This window comes from Podarcis filfolensis (genome assembly GCF_964270895.1).
Source record: "Podarcis filfolensis genome assembly, chromosome: 13".
NCBI classification, from domain to species: domain Eukaryota; kingdom Metazoa; phylum Chordata; class Lepidosauria; order Squamata; family Lacertidae; genus Podarcis; species Podarcis filfolensis.
Genome location: NC_139615.1, coordinates 33,101,117 through 33,124,438, shown reverse-complemented (window position 1 = coordinate 33,124,438; position 23,322 = coordinate 33,101,117). Strand labels below are relative to the sequence as shown.

The 23,322-nt window shown below is 42.1% G+C and overlaps 2 protein-coding genes across 3 annotated transcripts in view; one reads left to right on the top strand and one right to left on the bottom strand.

Annotated features, from left to right (window-relative positions):
• The window catches only part of IGF2BP1 (insulin like growth factor 2 mRNA binding protein 1), a 65,065-nt gene extending 50,098 nt beyond the window's left edge, over positions 1-14,967 (bottom strand). Inside the window, exons 1-2 of one of the 2 annotated variants that reach the window (XM_083583078.1) lie at positions 14,286-14,967; positions 12,546-12,606 (exon numbers count right to left, since the gene is read on the bottom strand). In XM_083583078.1, coding sequence (XP_083439204.1) covers positions 12,546-12,606; positions 14,286-14,460 — 236 coding nt within the window. In that variant the 5' untranslated portion in view covers positions 14,461-14,967. The remainder of the gene's footprint in view (positions 1-12,545; positions 12,607-14,285) is intronic. The other variant, XM_083583077.1, reaches the window with a different exon arrangement.
• GIP (gastric inhibitory polypeptide) overlaps positions 11,930-23,322 on the top strand; it is a gene marked incomplete at its 3' end in the record, with an annotated part of 28,437 nt that continues 17,044 nt past the window's right edge. Inside the window, exon 1 of the mRNA XM_083583598.1 lies at positions 11,930-12,027. Coding sequence (XP_083439724.1) covers positions 11,960-12,027 — 68 coding nt within the window. The 5' untranslated portion in view covers positions 11,930-11,959. The remainder of the gene's footprint in view (positions 12,028-23,322) is intronic.

Below are 23,322 nucleotides of genomic sequence, written 5' to 3'. Positions count from 1 at the left end.
AAGATAGTGGAAAACTACCCAGAAAGAGTAAACCCAGGGGGGGGCTTCACTTCTACTGTTCTCAGATTTTGCAGCTCTGTGTACACAAACTTGCAGACTCTGTCCCAAGCTCTACATTAGCCATCTCAAACTTTGTCCAGGGGTAGCCTCCCTAAGTCAATAATGTATGCTCCCCATTCATATCGTTTATTGACAACAGTGCAGTAATCTCCGTCTGTCTCAGTCACAGCAGACACTATGGAAAAATGATCTGAAGGCTCTGAGCTCCGGTATACCCTGTGAATGTGAGCTGAAACTGCAATGCAAAAGGCTTTGCAAATCTGTTTCGATGTCATATGGATGACTGCAGACAAGACTTAACACCTGCACATGTATTTGTCCTGATGACTGGCAACTCCTTACAATTTTTCAAAATCATTTTGAGTTTAGAATGCTTAACTGAAGTCATTAATTTCTACTCATTGTGGTCAGGGCAAGAAGCACACTGTATGTGTACACTCACTGAATGCTAGCCTTGCATAAAGGTAAAGGACCCCTGGACAGTTAAGTCCAGTCAAAAGAGACTATGGGGTTGCGGTGCTCATCTCACTTTCAGGCCGAGGGAGCCGGCGTTTGTCCACAGACAGCTTTTCAGGAGGTCAAGTGGCCAGCATGACTAAACCGATACTGGCACACAGAGGACCGTGACGAGTGCCAGAGCGCATGGAAACACCGTTTACCTTCCCTCCACAGCGGTACCTATTTATCTACTTGCACTGGTGTGCTTTCGAACTGCTAGGTTGGCAGGAGCTGGGACAAAGCAACGGGAGCTCACTCTGTCGTGGGGATTCGAACCGCCGACCTTCCGATCGGCAGCCCAAGAGGCTAAGTGGTTTAGACCACAGCGCCACCCACGTCCCTTCCTTACAGGAACCTGGACCCATGTGCTTGGATGGAAGGGGGCAGGGTTGCTGGTAAGATCCTTTAACACAATAACCCCAGAGACAGCTGAATTTGGCTTGTGTGAGAGGCCAGGGGTCCCAAACACAACTCTAGCAATGGGAGCTGGGCATGTTTAGCCTGGAGAAGAGGAGGTTAAGGGGTGATATGATAGCCATGTTCAAATATATAAAAGGATGTCACATAGAGGAGGGAGAAAGGTTGTTTTCTGCTGCTCCAGAGAAGCGGACACGGAGCAATGGATCCAAACTACAAGAAAGAAGATTCCACCTAAACATTAGGAAGAACTTCCTGACAGTAAGAGCTGTTCGACAGTGGAATTTGCTGCCACGGAGTGTGGTGGAGTCTCCTTCTTTGGAGGTCTTTAAGCAGAGGCTTGACAACCATATGTCAGGAGTGCTCTGATGGTGTTTCCTGCTTGGCAGGGGGTTGGACTCGATGGCCCTTGTGGTCTCTTCCAACTCTATGATTCTATGATTCTATGACCTGGGCACCTATCTCTGCCACAGTCTCTGTACCTACCAGATCAGCAAAATCAGGTGACACAAGGAGCCAACAGGATTCCACCAGGTGTTATAAAGCTGCTGGCTCTAGGCTGGCTGTTCAGTCTGAACAACATGCTGCTCAGACACAGATTGTTAAGACTGCCCATCCTCACTTGGTCCAGGGTGGATCTGATTTAAATCAAGTTGATTTAAATCACTAGTCAGTAAGACTTCATTTAAATCATTTTTTTACAGAAAGACTCATTTTTTCTGGTATAATCTTAATATTTACAAACAGATGAAGGTTTCGTTTTTGGAATAATAAACTTTCAGAGTAGTTTTTACAGTTAAATCAAAAATTACTGATTTGGTTATACAATTAGAAAAACATAGATAATTATGAAATTATTGTGACGTTTAATAAGTCAACTGTTTATATTTGGACAACTTTTCTGCTGTACTTTATTGGAAGGAGAAAAATAATCATTTCCTTAATAACAATTTAAACAATTTATTTAACTAAAACAACAACATTACAGCATATATATCCATGTTTGTTAACTGATCATGTGATTAAACGATTCTTTTAATAAAAAAAACTAGACTGAGTTTTAGCACACGTGAAAAACTTAAAACAAATCCTTATTTCCTGATGAATAGCCTTTGGAGTAGAATGTAACTTAAATAGAAAACTATCTTTAGAAAGATGTTTCCTCCAAAAGCATTCCATTTGAAAAATCCGATTTAAATTAAAAATAATCTGATTTAATTTTGAAAAATCTGATTATTATTATTTAATTAAAAATCATTGCTTTTTATCCACCCTGCTTGGTACACTGCGCACCTCTGGGTCACTAGCCCTGGTACTAACAGGAACAGCTCTAATTTTTCCACCCTCTCTTTTCCTTGCCTCCTCCTCTTTTTCAGTATTCAGGTGTTCAAAATTAACCACGCACCAGGTGCATTTTGCACCTGGCTTTAGACCACTTCTGACCAAGTGAAGATGCCTGGGCGCCGGGATCCTTGGATCTGGAGTGTTTTCACACACTAATACCCCACCCTGTAGAATTCGACCAGTGATGTTTTATCCGCACAATCAGAATGAATTTCAGGAACCAGAATGCTTTTTCTGTGCAACCTTAGCAGAAGTTGTCACCATTAAGAAAAAGAGGTCGGAATAGGCCAATATGTATGTGGATGGTCCCTGGATCGAGTGACTTTTCTTCTTTAAGTTCTCAAAGCTCTTAACCTTGCTCAAGGTTGTCATCTGAACTAGCCAGATGTGTAACTGAGAATCCATCACGGTCAATCCATCATTTGAAAAAGAAGACTTCAGAGCAGTCATGCCTCAAAATGTGAACTAGACATTCCATTTTGGCGACTGCAACCTTGGTTTAAGGATCCATTTGGCCCCTAGCTTATATATCTGAGTTTCTAATACTACTCTCACATGTTTGTCTGAATTAATTTCTTTCCCTCCCCACACCCCACCTCTCTCTTTCCTCCTTTCCTTTTTAATGTTAATAGACCAATTTTATGTACATATGTGGTATAATGGATCAAAAGAATATACGTGAACAAAAAGCTTAACCTGTGATATTCAACACACTCCTCAGACATAAAATTATGTACAACTCAACTACAGTGGTACCTCGGGTTACATACGCTTCAGGTTACAGACTCCGCTAACCCAGAAATAGTACCTCAGGTTAAGAACTTTGCTTCAGGATGAGAACAGAAATTGTGCTCTGGTGGTGCGGCGGCAGCGGGAGGCCCCATTAGCTAAAGTGGTGCTTCAGGTTAAGAACAGTTTCAGGTTAAGAACAGACCTCCGGAACGAATTAAGTACTTAACCCGAGGTCCCTGTATGCTGGAAATTTTTTACCAGTAAACCTCATGCACCACCTCTCTGTGGAAAGTAGAGATGTTTGAAAGATCTGCCTTTTTGTTAATTCACTTACTAAAGCCACAACCCTCAGAACCACTATTCGTCTACAGCCGTCTTTTAACCATTGGGGTATTCTAGCTCTCTAACTGGCCTGCTCTCTAGATTCTTACTCCTGTTTGTGTTCTCGTAATTCTCCTTAGAGGTAAGTCAGAATTATTTCTATTTTGCTGATGGGGATCTCAGAATGAGAAATAGTGACTCGCCCGAAACTATGCAAATAGCAGGAATCTGACTCTCAAGATTCCTCAAGGCGATTCTGTATCTTATTGGCTTCCAACCAATCTTGTACAGGTTCATGTAAACTTTTCCCCCCAGCCCAAAGTCAGTGAATTTGCACAAGCTGAGTTAGTGTTCTGGAAGGTTCAACGCAAGGCTGGATCAAGACAAAACATGTTTTTGATTCAACCTCTTTCCTAAGATTGTCAGGAGGCAATTTTGTCATACATACGTATTCTGCATTAGTTGGGAAGTGGGATCAGCAAAAGCCGCAGAAAAAGAAATGTCTATTCAGATCTAGACAAAATATTTGTCTTGAATTCATCTTTCATCCCAGAGGAAAAACATGCCTAAGTCCCAGTGAAATAAAGAAAGACCAGGGCTTAAATCCCAAAGATTTAATGGTGACATGTTCTGCATACACATGCATTTAAAGAACTCTGTTTTGCTCCAAAGAATCGTGTAACTCATTAAGGATTGAGAATTGTAGTTTTGTGAGGGGTATACTATGGTTCCCGGGATTCTTTGAAGGAAAGCAATGCGCTTAAAAAGTGCTTTACACATACAGTCGGACCTTGGTTGTCGAACGCCTTGCGACTTGAACGTTTTGGCTCCCAAACACTGCAAACCCGGAAGTGAGTGTTCCTGTTTGCGAACATTTTTTGGAAGCCGAATGTCTGGTGCGGCTTTCGATTAGCTGAAGGAAGCTCCTGCAGCCAATCGGAAGCAGTGCCTTGGTTTTCGAACTTTTTCAGAAGTCGAACGGACTTCCGGAACGGATTCCGTTCAAGAACCAAGGTACGACTGTACTGTATATACATCTAACATCTTACTAGCTGTGTACATCTAACATCTTACTAGCTGCTGAAGCATAAACTGATTTAAACCCAATCTTAAATCTGAATCTTCTTAGTTGGATTGTTCCATTAATCAAGCGTCCAGCAGAGGTTTTTAAACACCTTTGACTACAGACTTCAAAAAAGTGATATTAAAGAAGATGTTCTTAAGCACCCGGCTGAAAGGAAAGTGGAGCTCCTTTGCATCACTTGGGATAGAATCCTAACTTTTTTCTTTTGCTCTAATACACCAAAGAATGCAGCATTAGAGAGCACAGAAATGTAGCGTTCAAAGGGGTCCCCAGGGTCATCTAGTCCAACCTCCTGCAATGCAGGAATCTCAATGAAAGCATCCATGGCAGATGGCTGCCTAACCTCTGCTTAAAAACCTCCAAGGAAGGAGAGTCCACTGATTCAGATCCTACCCTCCGCAGCAGGAGAAAACAGCCATTTGGATATTTGAAGATGGCTATCATATCTCCTCTCAGTCTCCTCTTTACCAGGCTAAACATACCCAGTTCCCTCAACCGTTCCCCACAAGGCTTGGTTTCCATACCCTTTACGATTGCAAGAATTCCTGAAACCTGAAGCCATGGACATTTCCCACCAGAACTTCATAAAATAGGACCACCACCACCACTTTAGTGTAGGAAGAGGGCCTTATATCTATGAGTCAGAGCACTGGTCCATGATGGTCTAAAATGACTGGCCACATCTCTCCAAGGTCTCAGATGGGGGACTTTCTCTCAGCAACGCTAGGAGATGCTGCAATTGAAGCTGAGAACACATGGATGATCTTGGGTGCCAAACAAATTGCCCACCTTCTCCTAGCAGATCCACAGCCTTCAAGACAAAACTCAAGTATTAAGACAAGCAATAAGAAAAAGGGACACTGAGGTTCAGATAAATAGACACTGCTCATCCCATAGAATGGCAAAAACACCACCAAATGCATCACAGAATTGTAGAGATGGAAGGGACCCTGTGGGTTGTCTAGTTCACTAATTCACTACAATGGTACCTCGGGTTAAGAACTTAATTCGTTCCAGAGGTCTGTTATTAACCTGAAACTGTTCTTAACCTGAGGTACCACTTTAGCTAATGGGGCCTCCTGCTACAGCCGCGCTGCTGGCGCACGATTTCTGTTCTCATCCTGAAGCAAAGTTCTTAACGTGAGGTACTATTTCTGGGTTAGCAGAGTCTGTAACCTGAAGCGTCTGTAACCCGAGGTACCACTGTACTATCTTCCTTGGGAATAGCAGGTTCTGTTATTTATAATCCCATTATGATGGGATTCTGCTTCCCTGCCACAGGAGAGGGGAGGAAAGGGAAGTTCTGTTTGTTACACAACTGGGGTGCTACAGCTGAACCCTACCCCAAAACACAATACAAATTGTTTACTCAGAACTGCATCCGACTAAGTAAAATGAGGCTTAAAGGTAAAGGTACCCCTGGCCATTAGGTCCAGTCGCAGACAGACGACTCTGGGGTTGTGCGCTCACCTCGCTCTATAGGCCGAGGAAGCCGGCGTTTGTCCGCAGACAGCTTCCAGTTCATGTGGCCAGAATGACTAAGCCGCTTCTGGCGAACCAGAGCAGCGCACGGAAACGCCGTTCTACCTTCCTGTGGGAGCGCTACCTATTTATCTACTTGCACTTTGACGTGCTTTCGAACTGCTAGGTTGGCAGGAGCAGGGACTGAGTAACGGGAGCTCACCCCGTCGCGGGGATTCGAACCGCCAACCTTCTGATCAGCAAGTCCTAGGCTCTGTGGTTTAGACCATAGCGCCGCCTGCACCCACAAATAAGGTTTACTCCTAGCTAAATACGCACCGGCTTGTGGTAGGAATACCCACACATCCAAACCCAAATCATCACCCTGGCCTATTCTAAGTCAGAAGTCCTCAAATATGCAGAGAACTGCACATGAAAACAGGATCCAAAGAACCATTTGGCAAATGCTGTGAACCCAAGGGAAGACCTTGGGCTAATGTTCCTCAAGCAGCAAGCTGCAAAGGGGGGGAATCGACTGCTCAAAAAGAAAAGGGCACAATTCCCCTGTCCTTGGTACAGGATCCTGGTTTTCAAAGTTCTGCCTCACCAATATGCACAAGTACCTTCCTCTTTTCATAAATGCAGCATCTTAGACCCCAGGAATCACGGACACTGCCATTTAACTATACAGTGTGTGGTGTAAAGCTGAAAACAAATTACAGTGGTACCTCGGGTTACATATGCTTCAGGTTACAGACTCCGCTAACCCAGAAATAGTACCTTGGGTTAAGAACTTTACCTCAGGATGAGAACAGAAATCGTGCTCCGGCGGCGTGGCGGCAGCAGGAGGCCCCATTAGCTAAAGTGGTGCTTCAGGTTAAGAACAGTTTCAGGTTAAGAACGGACCTCCGGAACCAATTAAGTACTTAACCCAAGGTACCGCTGTACACTAAGAAACTGCACTTTCTTTTCCCAAATCTTTAGCATGCCATCTTTTTAGAGGGCTACAACTTGTAGGTATCACAACTTCTAGAACCAATTATCATTCTACGTCTCTTCTAAAGCAAATATTTGCTGCTTTGTTCCAAGTGTCACTACCCTTTCAGGAAACTCTGAACTTTCCCACCAATGCTTCCCCCTGCCTTTACAAAACCCCCACAAAAGTTCACTAAATTTAAAAGGGCATGCCGTGCAATCTGTATTTGTAAACCTGCACATTTCCTTGGAGGCAAGCCCCACTTCGCTCAGTGGGGCTGACTCCCAGGTAAGTGTGCATAGGAATTAAGACTTAAGAAATCTTTTGTGGTGTCACCAAGGGAAACGCATTCAACTCATAAAGTCAGCATGTATCTGCCGAGCAGACTAGTTATTAGCTACCAATAAATAGAACCTCCTATAAGGCATCTTGGAGTTGATTCTCTATCTTAGGTGCTTGGGATTTTTAAATGCTAAATTTGTCTTATTTTTTTCAAGAATCTCTTCCATTTTCCCAACTTTTTGCTGCCACAATTCTGAAAAGCATCCATTTTTCTGGGTATTTTGGGAAGTTTGGGGGGAAATGAATACATAAAAAGGGGCGTGGGAAGAATGGCATCTATCATTTGAGGTATGTTTCCCTGCAGATGCAAAACAAGAATTACTTGTGAATTCTCCTAAAACTTCTATTTTTCCTTTATGTAAAATATGAACACTTTTCTAACCAGTGAAAAACTGCCCCTTCATTCCCTCTTAAGCTGAAACTTTTAAGAACTAAATAGGTGCTTAGAATTCTACGAAGGCTGCACTTTCCCTGAGACTTAGCCCTACTGGACATATTGGGACTTACTTCTGAGTAAAATGCATAGGTTTAGACTGCCTATGCCTCTCTAACTTTAAAAATTTCAATCCAATTAATTCACATTGCTCAAAAGGTACCAGGTCCAAGCTGAAGACAAGACATACTTTTCTTGATCCATGGGATCTCCCTCATGTGAATTTGCAGTGCGCCACGCAGAAAAAGTATGCAGCATGGGATCAATAGAAGTGATCCAGCAATGAAGCGAGACTTGAAACTCTCCTTGTCACATGTTGGCTCTCTAGCCACTTAGGGGTAACTGCTTCACACCAACCTTTTCCCCTTTTTATTGCCTCTAAGTGGAGCTACTTTTGGGGCACATCTTTAACTCTATGAACAGTTCCTGGATTGGAAACCAGTCGATACAGTGGTACCTCAGGTTAAGTACTTAATTCGTTCTGGAGGTCCGTTCTTAACCTGAAACTGTTCTTAACTTGAAGCACCACTTTAGCCAATGGGGCCTCCCACTTCTGCCGTGCCGCCGGAGCACGATTTCTGTTCTCATCCTGAGGTAAAGTTTTTAACCCGAGGTACTATTTCTGGGTTAGCCGAGTCTGTAACCTGAAGCATATGTAACCTGAAGCGTATGTAACTCGAGGTACCACTGTATTGCAACAGAGATTTTAAATCTACACGTCATTTCTGCCTTTCCTGTCCCTAATACCCGTTTCATTTTATGAGCTTACTTTTATACCCCCAACAATTCGCTAGGAAAGACACTGTTGCCTGTAACCAAAAAAATATATGAAGCAATACCAAACAGGTAAATCTACCAAAATAGGTATGCAAAAAGCAAAACAGAACCATTTTGAAATAGTACGTTTAAGCTCATTTAAGTGAAAGCTTTTAGCATGATTCCAACTTTCTTTCCTTTTGATGCAAAACAAGTGTAAAGTTAACCCTTTTGTTGGGGAACTGAACAGTAACAAATTAAAGCAAATGGTTTTTTTGTAGATTCTCCCATTAAACCTAAGGCTGCAAACCTCTACACACAATCATCCTGGGAATAAACTCCATTAAACTCAATGTGACTTCCTTCTGAGTAGACATGCATAGGACTGCGCTGTTAGTTCCTTGTTTGTTGTAAGGATAAAAAGCTCACAGACATATGATCTTCAGCTAAATTTGTAGAAAACTATACATCTACTACAGGATCTAAGCTTTCACACATTCTGTTAAAAAGAGTGTAACTTAAGAAACTGCGCATGTATTGACGAGATGCCTTAAGCAAGTTTTCTCATAATTCTACAGAAGTTAACCCCAAACAACAACAAAAATCCTAATAATTAATAAGTGTGCTACTTCTGTGAATAACATAGCTTAGCTATACCTGTTGATAAACTGCCTTAAAACCATCACATGCAACATGTCCCTATTAGTTAGAATTTTGACTACAGAGGTATAATCACTGTTTCCTTAGTTACTAAATTTCATTCTCTCTATGCTAGTCACTTCCAGTCTTTCATATTTGGAATGTTTGCTTGATGGATTCACTTAATTTTCCCTCCTCTCGTTCTTATCCATTCACATTTGTCCTGGTCCCCCACCCCACCATTCTATCCACTTCAATCTTTTCAGTCTGAGACAACCCCACCCCTAACCTCCAAACATTTCTTAACATTCTTGAGTCCTTAAAACATCTTCGAGGTTGTTTTAATTAACCCTTTCCGCCACCAAAGGAATTTGCTGACTTTTAAGGAATAAAATTGCAAAAAAAAAAAAATCCCCCCATGTCCTTTTTTCAATGAAGTTATAACTGAAAACATACACGCCAAACACACAAAGTCTTTTTAAATATATATAAATTGCAACTCGGGAGTACTTTCTTGTAAGTAAATGCAACTTTTAACAAGAATGTCAAGATTAAGTAGAGATATTGCAGTCCCAGAAAGACCCAACAAGACTTCTCATTAAGTAAGTGCTTTACTTGTATATAGTTCAGTTTTTCTAAGTAGGAAATCACAAATTTACTTATCCATCTGTGCATCTCATATATTAAGAAAATGTTAACTCTGTGCTTGGTATCTCAACTTGGTATTTGTTGAGCTTCATTTTTAAAAAATATAACATCCTGCTACAACCAATTCATTAAAAACTAGCTGAAATCATTCACAATTGTGGTGGAGATAAGCCCTTTTAGATACATCCAGGACCAACCATTTTTACAGAGGCCAGTAGCACATCCTACACGTGTTTTAATTACTATTTAAGATATCCAGGTGGCAGAGTTTATAAATGGTAGGCATGCCATGTCAATGGCAGTGCAGATTCTAATCATTCCTAGAAATCATTCCTTTCAAATCTGAGTATTTTGGGGCAACTTCTAGTAAATGAGGCTCAAGAAATAAGCCAAGCTTTATGTATTTTTAACTGTGGTTTTACTTCATTAAAAAAAATAAACTGAAAGGATACAGATCAGTATGCCTCTGTTTGGCTAGAATTTTCTTCCACTTAAAAGGTGACATTTTTTACAGATTTAGAGAGAAGGGGAAAAAAACTCTCACAGTTATTGAGACTATGCTAATCATATTTAATTAACTAGTTGGGTATCATCCCAAACAAGAAAATCAAGTCTCGATACAAGTGAAAGGAAACACCCTAACCCTGTAAAAATTCAAGCTAGCAGAGTATACATTTTTATCAATGGAAAAGTGATCTTGTATGAAATACAGGCTCTCCTTTCTTGCCCTTAATACCTTGCCCAAAGGATTCAACATTTTTACTCTCACTTCTATAGGAAAGAAATGCAAAATCCCTGTTGGAAAACTATTGAAGTCACTTTATCACACATCCTGAGCACAAGGTTAAAAATGTATTTTAAGGGAACCTACATATAAAATCCTGGCATGCAACAGATGACGTCAGACCAACTCTTCTAAGGAAGACTTTGAAAACTCCAACATGGCCACTGACTATTAAGAAGGCAGATGTTTAGATGCATGGAGGTGAACATATACCCCAGTGATAAGTCGTCTGGGATCAGTTTGATTTCTCTGCCTCAAGACTACTACCAGGTTTAGTTTTTCTTCCTACTTACACCCAGATAACCACAATGTGCTTTGAATTACAAAATCTTTCAAGTGATTAATTTGTATATGGTAGATTTCTTAGCATTACTTAGCAAGACTTAAGAGAATCAGCAACTCCTCAAAATCATCAAATTTCTACACAACTGACAGGCTTTTTTGAAAGCGCTGAACAGGAAACAAGAATAATCAAGTTCCTTTTCTCTCCCTCCAACACCCAATCCCAGCTCCCAAATGTTTATTTTGCTTTGTTTCATTCTAGAATTGCCTGCCCAAAAATCCTTCTCCCAATTGTCATTTTAAACCACAGCTACACTGTGTACCATGCCACAAAGCCAGTTACAAGCACTATTGATCACCCATTACACAAGGCCCATGCCTGTTGCTACAATAAAATAAATTATCGAATAGATTTCGGGAGCCTTCCAATCCGGAGGGAGCTGAGGTAAGTCATTCATAAAAAAGAAATGTTATCCTCCATCAGAACATTCTGCTACAAAGTTTGAAAGTCCAAGATATCTACACTCCCCAAAAGGAGAAAGACAACTTGTGATGTGAATCACAAAACAGAATATATTGAACTATATAGTAACAAACACTCACATTTCACCCCACCCCCTTTATTTTTTAAACAACTGCCTGGAAAACACAAATTCACACTGAATTCTGGTGGAACAGCGCATTATGATGCTTGTGTCTCCTAGATTTCACAGGAATGAAGAGTAATTGTAACTTTTCTCTACACCATGTGATTTTTGCTTCACCATGCCTATCCAAACCTGCCATTTTTAATCCAGGCAACCAAACCATTGTACAAGCAGCAAGTACACATACTGAATATGTTAATACCACATTAAAGCATGATGAGATAACTACATCTCCACCAAGGTGTAAAGTTTGAGAATTATTCAGAGGGGCAGCAAATGAGAAAAAAACCAATACATTAAAGCATTAAAACAAAGCATTAAATTAAATTAAATTAAAACAAAGCATTAAAAGGTTGCATTGCAGAGGAAAGTCTGTTCAAGTAGGTATTTATTTACAGTAAATTGCCCTGAAATTTACAGAAGAGCGCCTCTGCCTCCCAATTTTCAAATTCCCTCTGAATGTACTGAATTCTGATTTTATCTCTTTTCCCTCTGGTACTTTAAGGGGGCAATCCTATGGGCAAGATCCACCAGGATGAGCTGCATAGGATACAGAAGTCAAGCTCAAGGCCCCAACCCTGGCTCAGCTGAAGATACATCAGAGTAAGTTGCTCAGCCTGGATGAGTTGAGGCTTGTGTAAATCTCCCCAAAAGGGGCGTGGTGGGGGTGGGACCAGAGAGAGGGCTTAAGGCAGGATCCTAAACCCATTTGGCTCAGCCACTCGATCTGGCAATACAGTGTAAAAGCACTAGTTTAAAAGTTTTTCCCTCGTTCAGGATTAAGCAGAGCAGCAGCCCCACTGCTAAGCAGGGTTTGGATTTGGTGTAACTTTATGACAGCTTGATTTACACCAATTTGCACCAGCTTCTTGCATAGGATTGCTCTGCAAAAGTAACTCTAGGAATTTGGATGGGGGGTGAATCAAATTAGCCACCAATTTTGTTTTCTGCTCTCTTCAAAATAGTTTCCTTTCAAAGCAGAGATTGAAAATGCTAATACACCTAGTTTTGTCTGCACAACTCTGGGGAATTTTAAAAACATGGGTTTCTTCTTTTCCTTTAAGCAAACATGGAATTTTCTCAACATGGAAAATTTTAAAGAAATTAAACAACTGGATTACCTTTGCTTTTTAGGTACTGAGTGTTCAATCTCAAGTTGTTTTCCATGCAGCTCCACTTTGCCTAAAAACACAAGTGTCTTTTTTAAAAAAACATGTACATAAGGAAACCTGGACACCATTCTCACATACAACTCAACTTTTGCTCCCATTCCTCATATTTTAATTCAATTTTATTGGGGAATTCAGATTGCCTTCACCAGAAATCCCACTGCCTTGAGAGGTGCGTTTTCCTCTGGTTAAAACAAAAAACTGGATTTCAAACTGAGGGGACTAAACAATGGAAGAAACCAATAATGGAGGTTTCCCCATGACCCTACTTTTTGCACATTCAATTCATTCCTCCTTCACATGCTGGAAGATCTATTTAATCACAGGAAAGGCAAATTTAAGATTTGCAAGGCCTCTTCCGTCGATTTATTCCACCTCAACTTGTTCGGCTGTATCTTTTTTAAAAAAATAAAATAAGGAAATCCATGAAAACTGGGAAGAAAGAACGTGAATCTAGAAAAGGATGGGGAAACTAAATTATGATGTGTTCCTTTCGAGTAAAGGGGCAAAAGAGGTTTTTCCCCAGGAAAAGGCAACATCAGCTTTGCTTGCTAGTTCCTCTCTGCCTCTCTTCTCAATCTCTTAGCAGCATGGCGACCTTCGCGCTAATACACACATCACATGCCCCAGGAAAACCCAGTTTAAAATCAAAATGGCCAAAGTCCAACAACTCCCGTCTTCCCTCCCCACCTCCCACTTCCAGAAGAGCCCCTCTCCCATCCCACAAAGCACCTCACACTCTTTTAAAGGACAAAAATAGAGCATTTGATCCCATGGCAAAACCCAAATGGCCTTGCAAGACGAACCACCGAAGCCGGGGGGGGGCGGGTTGATCATGGAACCTCGAATTAAGGGAAAGGGGCTTAATATTTTGATTTGATCCCCCCCCCTTTCATCTCCAGAGAGATCGGGGACTGATTTGTGGGAAGGGGGCGTCCAAAGACTTCCCGGGAGCAAAAGAGAAAACTGTCATTCTCGCCCTTTTTGTGTGCGCGTTTTCACGTTGCGAGGGGGTTTGCCAAATTTTACCCTTTTTCATATATATAAAAAAGGTGAATGCTAAAAAAACGACGACGGTTTAAGGGGGATCCACTATGATAGAAGAGGAAACATTCTGGGTGGGAGGGAGGAGGAATTCAAACAAATAAAAGAATTCTGCGAGCCCTCTAGAAATCCACTGGAAGCAGATGGAGAAATCCTAGGCCCTACAAGTTGTGTATTACGCAAGACACACAAGAAACATGGTTCTCGACTCGGGGTCAGATAGACAGGGGAAAGGGGGGGAGCAAAGCGGTGTGTGTGTCCCCAACTACCCCAAGTTGCGGATGGGAGGGTAGTGGGGGAGAAATACGAAACGAAAGTGAACTTTCATTGATGACACCCCAGAGGTAGAAAAGAAACAGGGCGGAAGACGCACGAGTACCGGAGAAGTGTGACTGAACGCATCTTTGCAAAACCACATTGTGTGGATCTTGGAAAGGGAAAAGAGGGTCGCCAGAACTGGGAGCGCTAGGTAGTTAACTGCTGCTGCTGCTGCTGTTGTTTTAAAAAAAGAAATGTGTTTGGATCTATAAATTTTTTTAAAAATCTCAAAAAAACCCCACAAAAACAAAAAAACTAAACCCACTACGGCTTCAGAAGGAGAGAGCGGGGGGATGGGGTGGGGAAGACAAGAGAGATCCATTGGCTTACCAGAAAAAGTTTCGATGGCTTTCATGGCCCATTGCTCATCTGGGCAGTCGACAAAGGCGTAGCCAGATTTCACCAAGAACTGGCCACTGAAGGAGATCTTGTGGTCGTTGAAGACTTTCTCCAGATCCGCCGGAGTCACGTTCTCGTTGAGGTTCCCAATATACAGCTTGTTCATGGCTGATGCGTTTTGCACAAAATGTGGGGTAGATCCAAAAAGGGAGGGAGTCACGGGAGGTGGGAGGGAAAATATATTATCTCACACACCGGGGTGGGGAAAGGAGGGCGATGGTAGGTGGGTGGGTGTGAAACTTTCAACAGATTCTTTAAAAAAAAAAAAAGCCTACCTCTTTTTTTTGGAAAAAAAAGTTTCTTATTCAATCTTGTAGGCCCAGCAAGTAGGAAAAGCCTGTTATTTTGGGTGTGGGGAGGAAAGGTGGGGGTGATCTAAGAGGAAAGAGGGGGGGAAATGTTCCCTGTTTTACGGAATCAATGGGGCTGGTGGGGCTGGATGCAACTTGCTATGGCGGTCTTGGGAAAATGGCTCTTTTTTTTTTTCCTTTTCCAGCGGCCCCCCAACTCCTTTTGAGTCGCAGCTCATGTGTCACACTCTCACACACACACCACATAGGACGTCTCTGAGGCTGAAGGCAGCCTTTGGCGCCGCCCCTAAATAAAATCGACCTGGAAAAATGAGTGAAAATGTTTGCAAGAGGAAGCCACGTGGTGGAGCCCCAAAAAGGGACCACCCCTCCGAGGGGAGGGGCGCGCACGCAGCGACAGACGCGCTCATGTGCAGAGGCGCGGCAGCTTTCCATTGCTCGCTCTCTTCTTTTTTTTCTACCCCACCAACTGCAAATACTATTTTATTTACATTTTGCCCATCTTTCCTTCCCTCCCCTTTAAAAACAACAACCCGTTTTCTCCATTTCCTTGTAGAAGCTAGATCTGTGTAGTAGGACCACCTCTCTCCCCTCCTCCCCACCCCACCGCTTTTGCTGGAGGGCTGCGACGAGACCCAACCCCCATCGCGACCCCCCTCCCCCCTCTTCCCCCAGCCGGGTCTCCCACCCCTCCCCCGCATGAGCCATGAGCTTCTTCTTAAAGAGTTTGAATGAGATTTTCTGGGTGTAAACTTAATTCAAAGGGCGTTCTGGCTCGCCCCGAGGAAAGAGGGCGGAGGAAGGAAGGAGAGCAAGCAGGCGCGCAAGCTAAGCGCGCGCGGTGCACCCGGAGCTTCGCTCTGCCCATCCGCACGATTTGGGGATCGCCTTAGGAAGGGGGGGCGGATTCTGAAGGGGGGGAAAGGCGAAGATGACCAGATGCGATCGTGGGGGTGGTGAGCATGGACGAGAGCCATATTGGAATTTGGTTTGTGTGAAGAGTTGGGGAGGCATTATTAGTACAATAATAATTGTAGAACTACTGTTGAATCCCCAACACACACACACATAGATATAGATATATATACAGTAATATATATCTATATATATATGCAGATGATAGATAGTTAAGATATAAAATGGAAACATCCTGTGGGTGGCTGTGATACCGCAGCACACGATCTTCATTTGTGCATCCCGCGGGCCAGAAAGAAAGGTTCACACGTTTGCGAACTTTAAGTGTCACGTTAGCGTTTCTTAAGAAAATGTGGCGGGTGCGTTGGAAACGCACGAATCTGAAATGGGCACTTCTCCTCCTCCTCCTGCCATCCAGCTGGTGCTTCTCCTCCGCAAGCATAAAAGCGATTTAATAACCACAATAATAATCAGTATCAAACCTGTTAGAACTTTCTGTAGTAATAATAATAATAATAATGTTGTGTACTGACTAGGCAGCAGCTCGTCCAAATAGATGGAATGCAAACGCGGTGCTAGCCGCTCTCCTTTGCCTTGCAACTTTTCGATGAGTAGTTTTCCACCTAAACATTTGTAGGTCTCCTGTTTTTGTTTTTGTTTGGTTCGTCAATAAATACCTCACATATCAGCAAAAGGGCAAGAGGAGTTTAGGATCTAGGAAAGGGCGAGGGCGGTTGTTGGACACGGTGCCTGCAATATTGCGCGAGCAGGCATTTGGTTCCATGAATGGACATCGGTGGGAAGCCATCGAAATTAAATATATATTTCTCCACCAACCAAAAGGGCGCCGATTGGACGGCTGCTTCCGCTTAACCCTTGTCTCGCACGAGGCAACATGTGCGCCCCGTCTCCCCCGATTCCTCTTCCTTCTTCTTTTTAAAGTCATCCTTCCATGTGCGTTCTTTTTGGGGTGGGGGAAGATCTGGATCAATTTATTGAAATAAAAGGGGGGTGTAAAGTTTGGTTTTATTGCCCCTCCGCCCGATGCTCTCGTTTAAAAGATCTGAGGGGATTCCCCCCCTTATTTCTTAAGGCACGCTTACTCGGAAGTAAGTCCCCCCTGTGCGAAACGGGGCACGGATAGCTAGCAGTGCGCCTTTGGCGAGGCGCGCGAAGTCGCCAAAATCTATTTTAGTCACTTTCTGCCAGGGATCAGCAGCCGAAGGATGGTTTCCTGAGCAGGGAGTGGGGGACAAAGGGGAAGATGGTGGCTCGCAGCCCTTTCCCACCCGCCTCCCCCTCACTTTTAATGCCTCCTTTCCAGAGGAGGAGGGGGGTGAAATTAAAGGGTGGGTGGGTGTGCGTAATAGCCAAGTTGGCTGTGAAGAGGCGCCAATTGTCCCTCTGTAACGCTGGTCCCTGCCATTATCCAGGAGGGATGGGGGGGCGGAAGGTGGTTGTGGTGGGGGGAGGAATCTTTAAAGCATGCCAGTCACAACCCACCAATCCAAGGGAGCTCTGGGGGGCGGAGGAGGGGGTGGGAGGGAAATGGCAAGGTGGGGGATGGGGCGGGAGAGGTGGCCTCGCCTGAATGCGCTGGCCCTTTAAATGGCTGCAGGGGGAGTGTCCGCGTGTGCATGGCCAAAAAAAAAAAAGGAAGAAAGAGAAAAGAAAAGCCGGCTGGAGCAGAACTATTTCGTTCGGAAGCTTGCATTGCACCGAGTTATGAATGGAAGGATTTGAGTTATCAGCATCATCAGGTTTCTGATTCCTCTCTCCCCCCCTCCCGTTTTTCTTTTCTTAAGAACAAACATTACTTTAAAATGCACACACACACATATCACAAACGTGAAGTGAGTGGGAAGGATCGATTCTCCTGATCGAACGAGAAATGTGAGGCACGCCACCACTGCTAAAATTAAATTCTGCACTAGAAAAATAGGTACTTAGCCATTTAAGTGGGGGAAATGGTAGTCGCTGGACTTTGATCTTTTTAAAACATTCCGGAGATACATTATTAGCAAGACCCACGTTGTGTGTAAATAGAAGCATAATCCCCTAAATGCCACGTGTTTTCCTTGCACGGAGATCTTCCGTAGCCATTTATTTGTTTTTGAGCCTTTAAGAAAGTCAGAGTGACCTACCAGATCAGGTTTCGATTGCAGCCCAGGTCATGTGCTTAAAATGAAAACCCTTCTTTGATTAGTTTTAAAAAGAACAAACAAACAAAATTGTTCCAAGGCTTGGAGATAAATATATATTAAGAAATATTTAAACTTTTTCTCTTGGGGGTTATTGTTCGATGGATAGATGCACTTTTTCTGTCCTTAACTAGTATAGATATTTATGAATGAGTATCCAATGCTAGAAGAGAACAATTTTGCAACTTCCCTAAAAGCATTTATTTCTACAATTGTTTTACTTCAGAAATGTCTATGAACATGCAAATATTAAAGATCGTTTGGAGAAATCTTGAAAACTAGCAACTTTCTCAACCCAGTTAAAAATATAGAATAGAATGAAGTTTATATATTCTCCCGGCTCTAGTAGGCAAACCCTTTTAAATGCACATTACAACATGAAAACACGGAGATCCTATCTTTGAATAAACTACCAAAACCAGCCTTACCCTCCTGATTAAAATCTCAAATATTTTTCTATCATTCATTGTTCCCTCCCTTTAAAGAACAGTTGCTTGTAATCAAGAGAAATTTTATCTACATGCCTGTTGGTCCTTTCAACTGCACAATCTAAGCTATCTTTAATTGCTTTTGTCAAACACAAGTTACTAATCTGTATTAAAAAAATACACACCAGATTTTAAATGTACAGACAAAAAAAGTACACACTAGAGGAATACATATCCTAATTTAAAATAAAAGTCATTTATACATGCTCATTTAAGATTCTTGATTGTTTTGGTTTGTTTTAATGTGTGTGCACCATGCATTTATTCTGAAGTCATTGCATATATTCTGAAGTCAGAGTAAACAGCCTTAAAAGAATCTTAACATCTTGACCCAAATGTGTAAAACTGTTACTTAAAAATTAAAATATTAAAATCCATATATAGATGCCAATTGCAAAAGCTTATGCTGCAATAAATTTGCTGGCCTTTTAAGATGCCTAAATACTTATTTTTCCAACCAAAGAGGAAAGACTTCAGTTTTGAAGGGAAAAAAATCAATGTCTCCTCCAAATACATGATATTTAGGGAATGCTCAGAGAAGAGGCAGCTAAAGCATTTTCGAGGAGAGTCAATCTGTAGTCATTCAGTGCAAAAAAGTAGCACAGAAACACTGGTGGAGGCTTAAAATTTGATCACTGCATATTTTAGTGAATTAATATCCCTCCTCCCCTTTCCTTTAATCCCCCCCCACACTTCCTTAAAGAGCAATGTTGCCACTAACTGAACCAGAACTCCAGTTTAGGATACTACAACCAATAAACAGATTTCACTCTTGTCCTCAGTTTAATTCAGGGTTTCCTCTATTTCTTTCATAGTTATTTTAACTTGGTTACATTACTGAAAGTCCCTCTAGACAGCTGAAAGAGAATAGTCCATTTAAATGAGAATGCCTTCAAGTGGAAAACCCTGAGCGATTTTTCTACTGAAGTTATTATTTTGAATCATTTTCCATTAGGATGTTTTCTTTCCTGGTTTCTTTTTATATCTATTCGTAATACCATCTATCCATGTTGTCCCCATTGGTTTTCAGGTGTCAACAACTTATTTCCATATTTCATAAACATGGCATGGCTGTTATTATCAAAACTGTTTTCTCACCACCTTCACAATAAGCCATTAGGAGTTTGTCATAACAAATCAGCAATGGGAAAAGGTGCAAATTTATTACAAACCAGATATTCCTGCTTATATTTTAGCTACCTTTAACTGATTTTCCAAAGAGCTCTTAATTTCTAGCACATTGCTTTCACCTTTACTGTTTTGAAATTGACCCACTGGAAGGTATAAATTCATCAACATTTATAAAAAGTATTTTTCTAATTACAAAACATTTGCTGTGAGTTTGAGGAAAACATGTACACTGCATTAAAATACCCATTATATAAAACATAGTATTTTTTGCTCTAATGAGGCATTTAAGCTCTAACATACCTTAATGTTAATTTGATTACAAACTGAATTTCAACAATTCAGATATAAAACAAGAAAAGGAAGTGTTTTTATTAGGAAATGCTTCACAAAGACATTTTGTTTTACATTCTGCATGGAACATAAGGGGTTAATGCTTGGAATTTGCAGAATTACATCACTTGATTCTAGACATTTGTGAGACACACTGATCCCAAACATGTTTGTTTCATTTCAACTGGACTTCCAGGTACCCATTCTTAGGGCAGCAGTCTGCTTAATTCAAATCTCCCTCTTTATGGAATTGGTAACTTTATTTAATAGCCCCCCCCTTCCCTCCCCATTCTCCATACGTTAACAAAATTTAAGTCAACATTTTGCTGGAACATAGGAATTGCCAAACCAAAAACATGATCTAAAATTAGAACTGCACATATTTTGTAATTAAATCAAGCTATTCAAATGTTTCAAAATAAAAAAGCAAGTAACTAGCAGAGCTTTTAACACCTTGAATAAATATAGTTTCAGGTAGGTAGCCGTATTGGTCTGCCTTGGTCAAAACAAAATTTAAAAATTCCTCCCAGTACCACCTTAGAGACCAACTAAGTTTGTTATTGGTATGAGCTTTCGTGTGCATGCACACTTCTTCCAGTGGTTTTCAGTGTATCTGACGAAGGACTTTTTTTATTTCGTTTTGAATAAATATGTCACTATAATAGGAAATCTCCCTCCTCCCATGCAATGAACATCACCTTCTGATCGTCATGTTTTGCCACTAATTACAGGTTTTTGATTATATTGTGTTTAATAGGCTTGATTGCTGGTCAACTTAAGTGATTTTTTTTCAAAGAACTAGTTTGACTGCTCTAAATATCTGAAGAAAGTTTTTCTGTATGGGGCACATTCGTTGAAATGAGGGCATTAAATCTCAAAGAAAATGTGGGCAACATTCTTATCATTATAAAGCTTTCGAAAACAAGTTTCAAAGATCCCCTACTAGACCGTTGGGTAGGTCAGGACCCCAGATGCATGTTGTGCTGTGACTTTTGGTGGGTCAAAGCAATGGCACTGTCGCAATTTTCTTTTTATTGCTTAGCTTTAAAATACAGACACACTGGTGGGCTGGAAAGGAGCTTCCGTTTCCCTCTAAAAGTTCTTCCCTCTAATAGTAGCCAAGGAAATTTCAACCAGTACAGCTTTTCCCATTCCTGATTGGTAATACTGAACCTGAGATTTTTTCTTCTACAACACTGCTGAAATTGAAGAAGTCCTTTGTAGCTGGTCATTTTAGAGGATGAAATTGTCGTATGCAAACACATAATTGAAACTGGGTACCACACAGGTTGAGATTCCTAGTGAGTCATAGGTTTGATAAGGTTAAAGGCTTCATACACATCACATATGTAAAGCACATTTAAAGTGCATTCTGCCCCCCAACAGAATCCTGGGAACTGTAGTTTGTTAAGGGTGCTTGGAACTGTAGCCCTGCAAGGGGCAAAGTACAATTCCCATGATTCTTTTGGGGGTGCTTTTTTAAAAAAAGGTTTTAAATTCAAAATTAAACAAGACATATTATCCAAAAACATATCATCCTTGTTTCCCCCCCATTTTTCCTCCCTTCCCCCCACCCTCCCACACAAAACCCCCCCACCCCCGACTTCCCTCAGTTCCAGTCTTTGGTTTCTCTGAGACTGCTGTTTTCTGCATGTTACAAAGTTGTATGGATCCTCAAACTATTTAGCTGATTATTATCAATAAAAAGTTTGTGAACCTTTATTCAAAACCCATCAAGGAGTCCAGTTCACTTTGTTGTGTCTTCAGATACTTTGTAAAGGGTTCCCATTCATCTTTAAAGTCACAGTTATCCTTATATGTCAGTTTTGCCAGTTCTGCATAGTCCGTCAATTTTTCTTGTCATTATTCTTTAGTTGGGGTTTCTTCAGTCTTCCATCCTTGTGCTACCAGAACTCTCGCTGCCGTTGTCGCATATATGAAGATGTTTTTCAGCTTTTTTGGCAGGTCTTTCCCTACAATCCCCAACAAAAATGCCTCAGGTTTTTTAACAAATGTTTTGGGGGTGCTTTAAATGTATGGTGTGTATGTTTAGGCTACACTTCAAAACTTACGCAAAATTCCAACACTTTCACCTGGCGTGGGATAAGATGGGATCAAGATACCAAGCTTGTAGTCCTCATGACTGATGCCACTAGAGAGAATCGGATTCTGCGACTTTTACTCATTAACCCAGCCTGTAAACCCATGTTCACACATTCACCATGGCAAAAAAATTCCCTGATGCCAGCATCCTGCTTTTAATCCACTCCCCTCTACCAACCCTGTCAGCATCGGCTGATCTAAGCAGCGCAACAGTCCCTGGTGTGTCTTCCATCTTAGAGAGCCTGCCTATGTTATTAGCATCTTAACGCCTGCCATGATTTAGCTACCCCACCCCAAACCTGGCAATAAAACCTACCACAACCTTGTTTAATTTGTGGAAGTCCCAGAGTTGACAACAGTACGGTTTCGTGGTTGCGCGTGTCAGTAGCCTAACTGTAAACACGTGCGGCAGAATTCCTATAAGCATTTTTAAGGATTTCTCCACAAGCAAAGGAAAATGTAGGAAAATGCAAGCGGGAAGGTGGGAATCTCAGGTACCATATATCCTAACATCATTACGCTTAGGAGTTCTGATATGCCTCTGAAATGCAAGGCAACATCACCCCTAACCTCCTCTCTTAATGTTTTATAAGTGCAGTATGTTTCCCATTATATGTATTGTATGGTGAGTTTATACCCCTGTTTTACAAGCAGTCTGCTTTCGTTTGTGAGGCGGGAGGCGAGGGCCCAGCGTCTTATCCAGAGTGGTCCACTATCCAACCCCGGTGGCTGTTTTCCTCCCACCCGGTGCTACTTGAAATGTCTGCGAGGAGAAACAGGAACAACACAGAGCAGGGAGAGAGAAGAGAATGGAGAAGAAAAAGTCCCACGAGCACATCTGTGCTTTTGATTGCCCCCATCTTTCTTTTGCCCATCTCCTACACCGAAACATCAGCCGGCTGCCACCTGACGGCAAGCTGCTGTGGCAATACAGTTCCCCTTACGGGTGGGGCGACTCAAAAACTCCCTGTTGAGGCATATCCACAGGCATGGGGAACTTGGGACCACACTAGACCTGAGGGAAATCGTGTGACTCTAAAGTAAACAGCAGGCAGAGGGGAAGCCACCCTGTGAGGAGAAGGGTTTCACTCTTTCCCTCCCTGCCACAGCCTGGACAAAAATCCCTCCACCCCACTGCTTGCTTTTCTAGGGAAGCCTCCATTGGTGCCAATGGGCGCTTTCCTGGAAATGCAGACAGCAGCAGCAGAAGAAGAAGAGTTTGGATTTGATATCCCGCTTTATCACTACCCAAAGGAGTCTCGAAGCGGCTAACATTCTCCTTTCCCTTCCTCCCCCACAACAAACACTCTGTGAGGTGAGTGAGGCTGAGAGACTTCAGAGAAGTGTGACTGGCCCAAGGTCACCCAGCAGCTGCATGTGGAGGAGCGGAGACGCGAACCCTGTTCCCCAGATTACGAGACTACCGCTCTTAACCACTACACCACACTTGAGGCTGTGTGCAAGGAGGGAAAGAGTTAAATCCACCTCC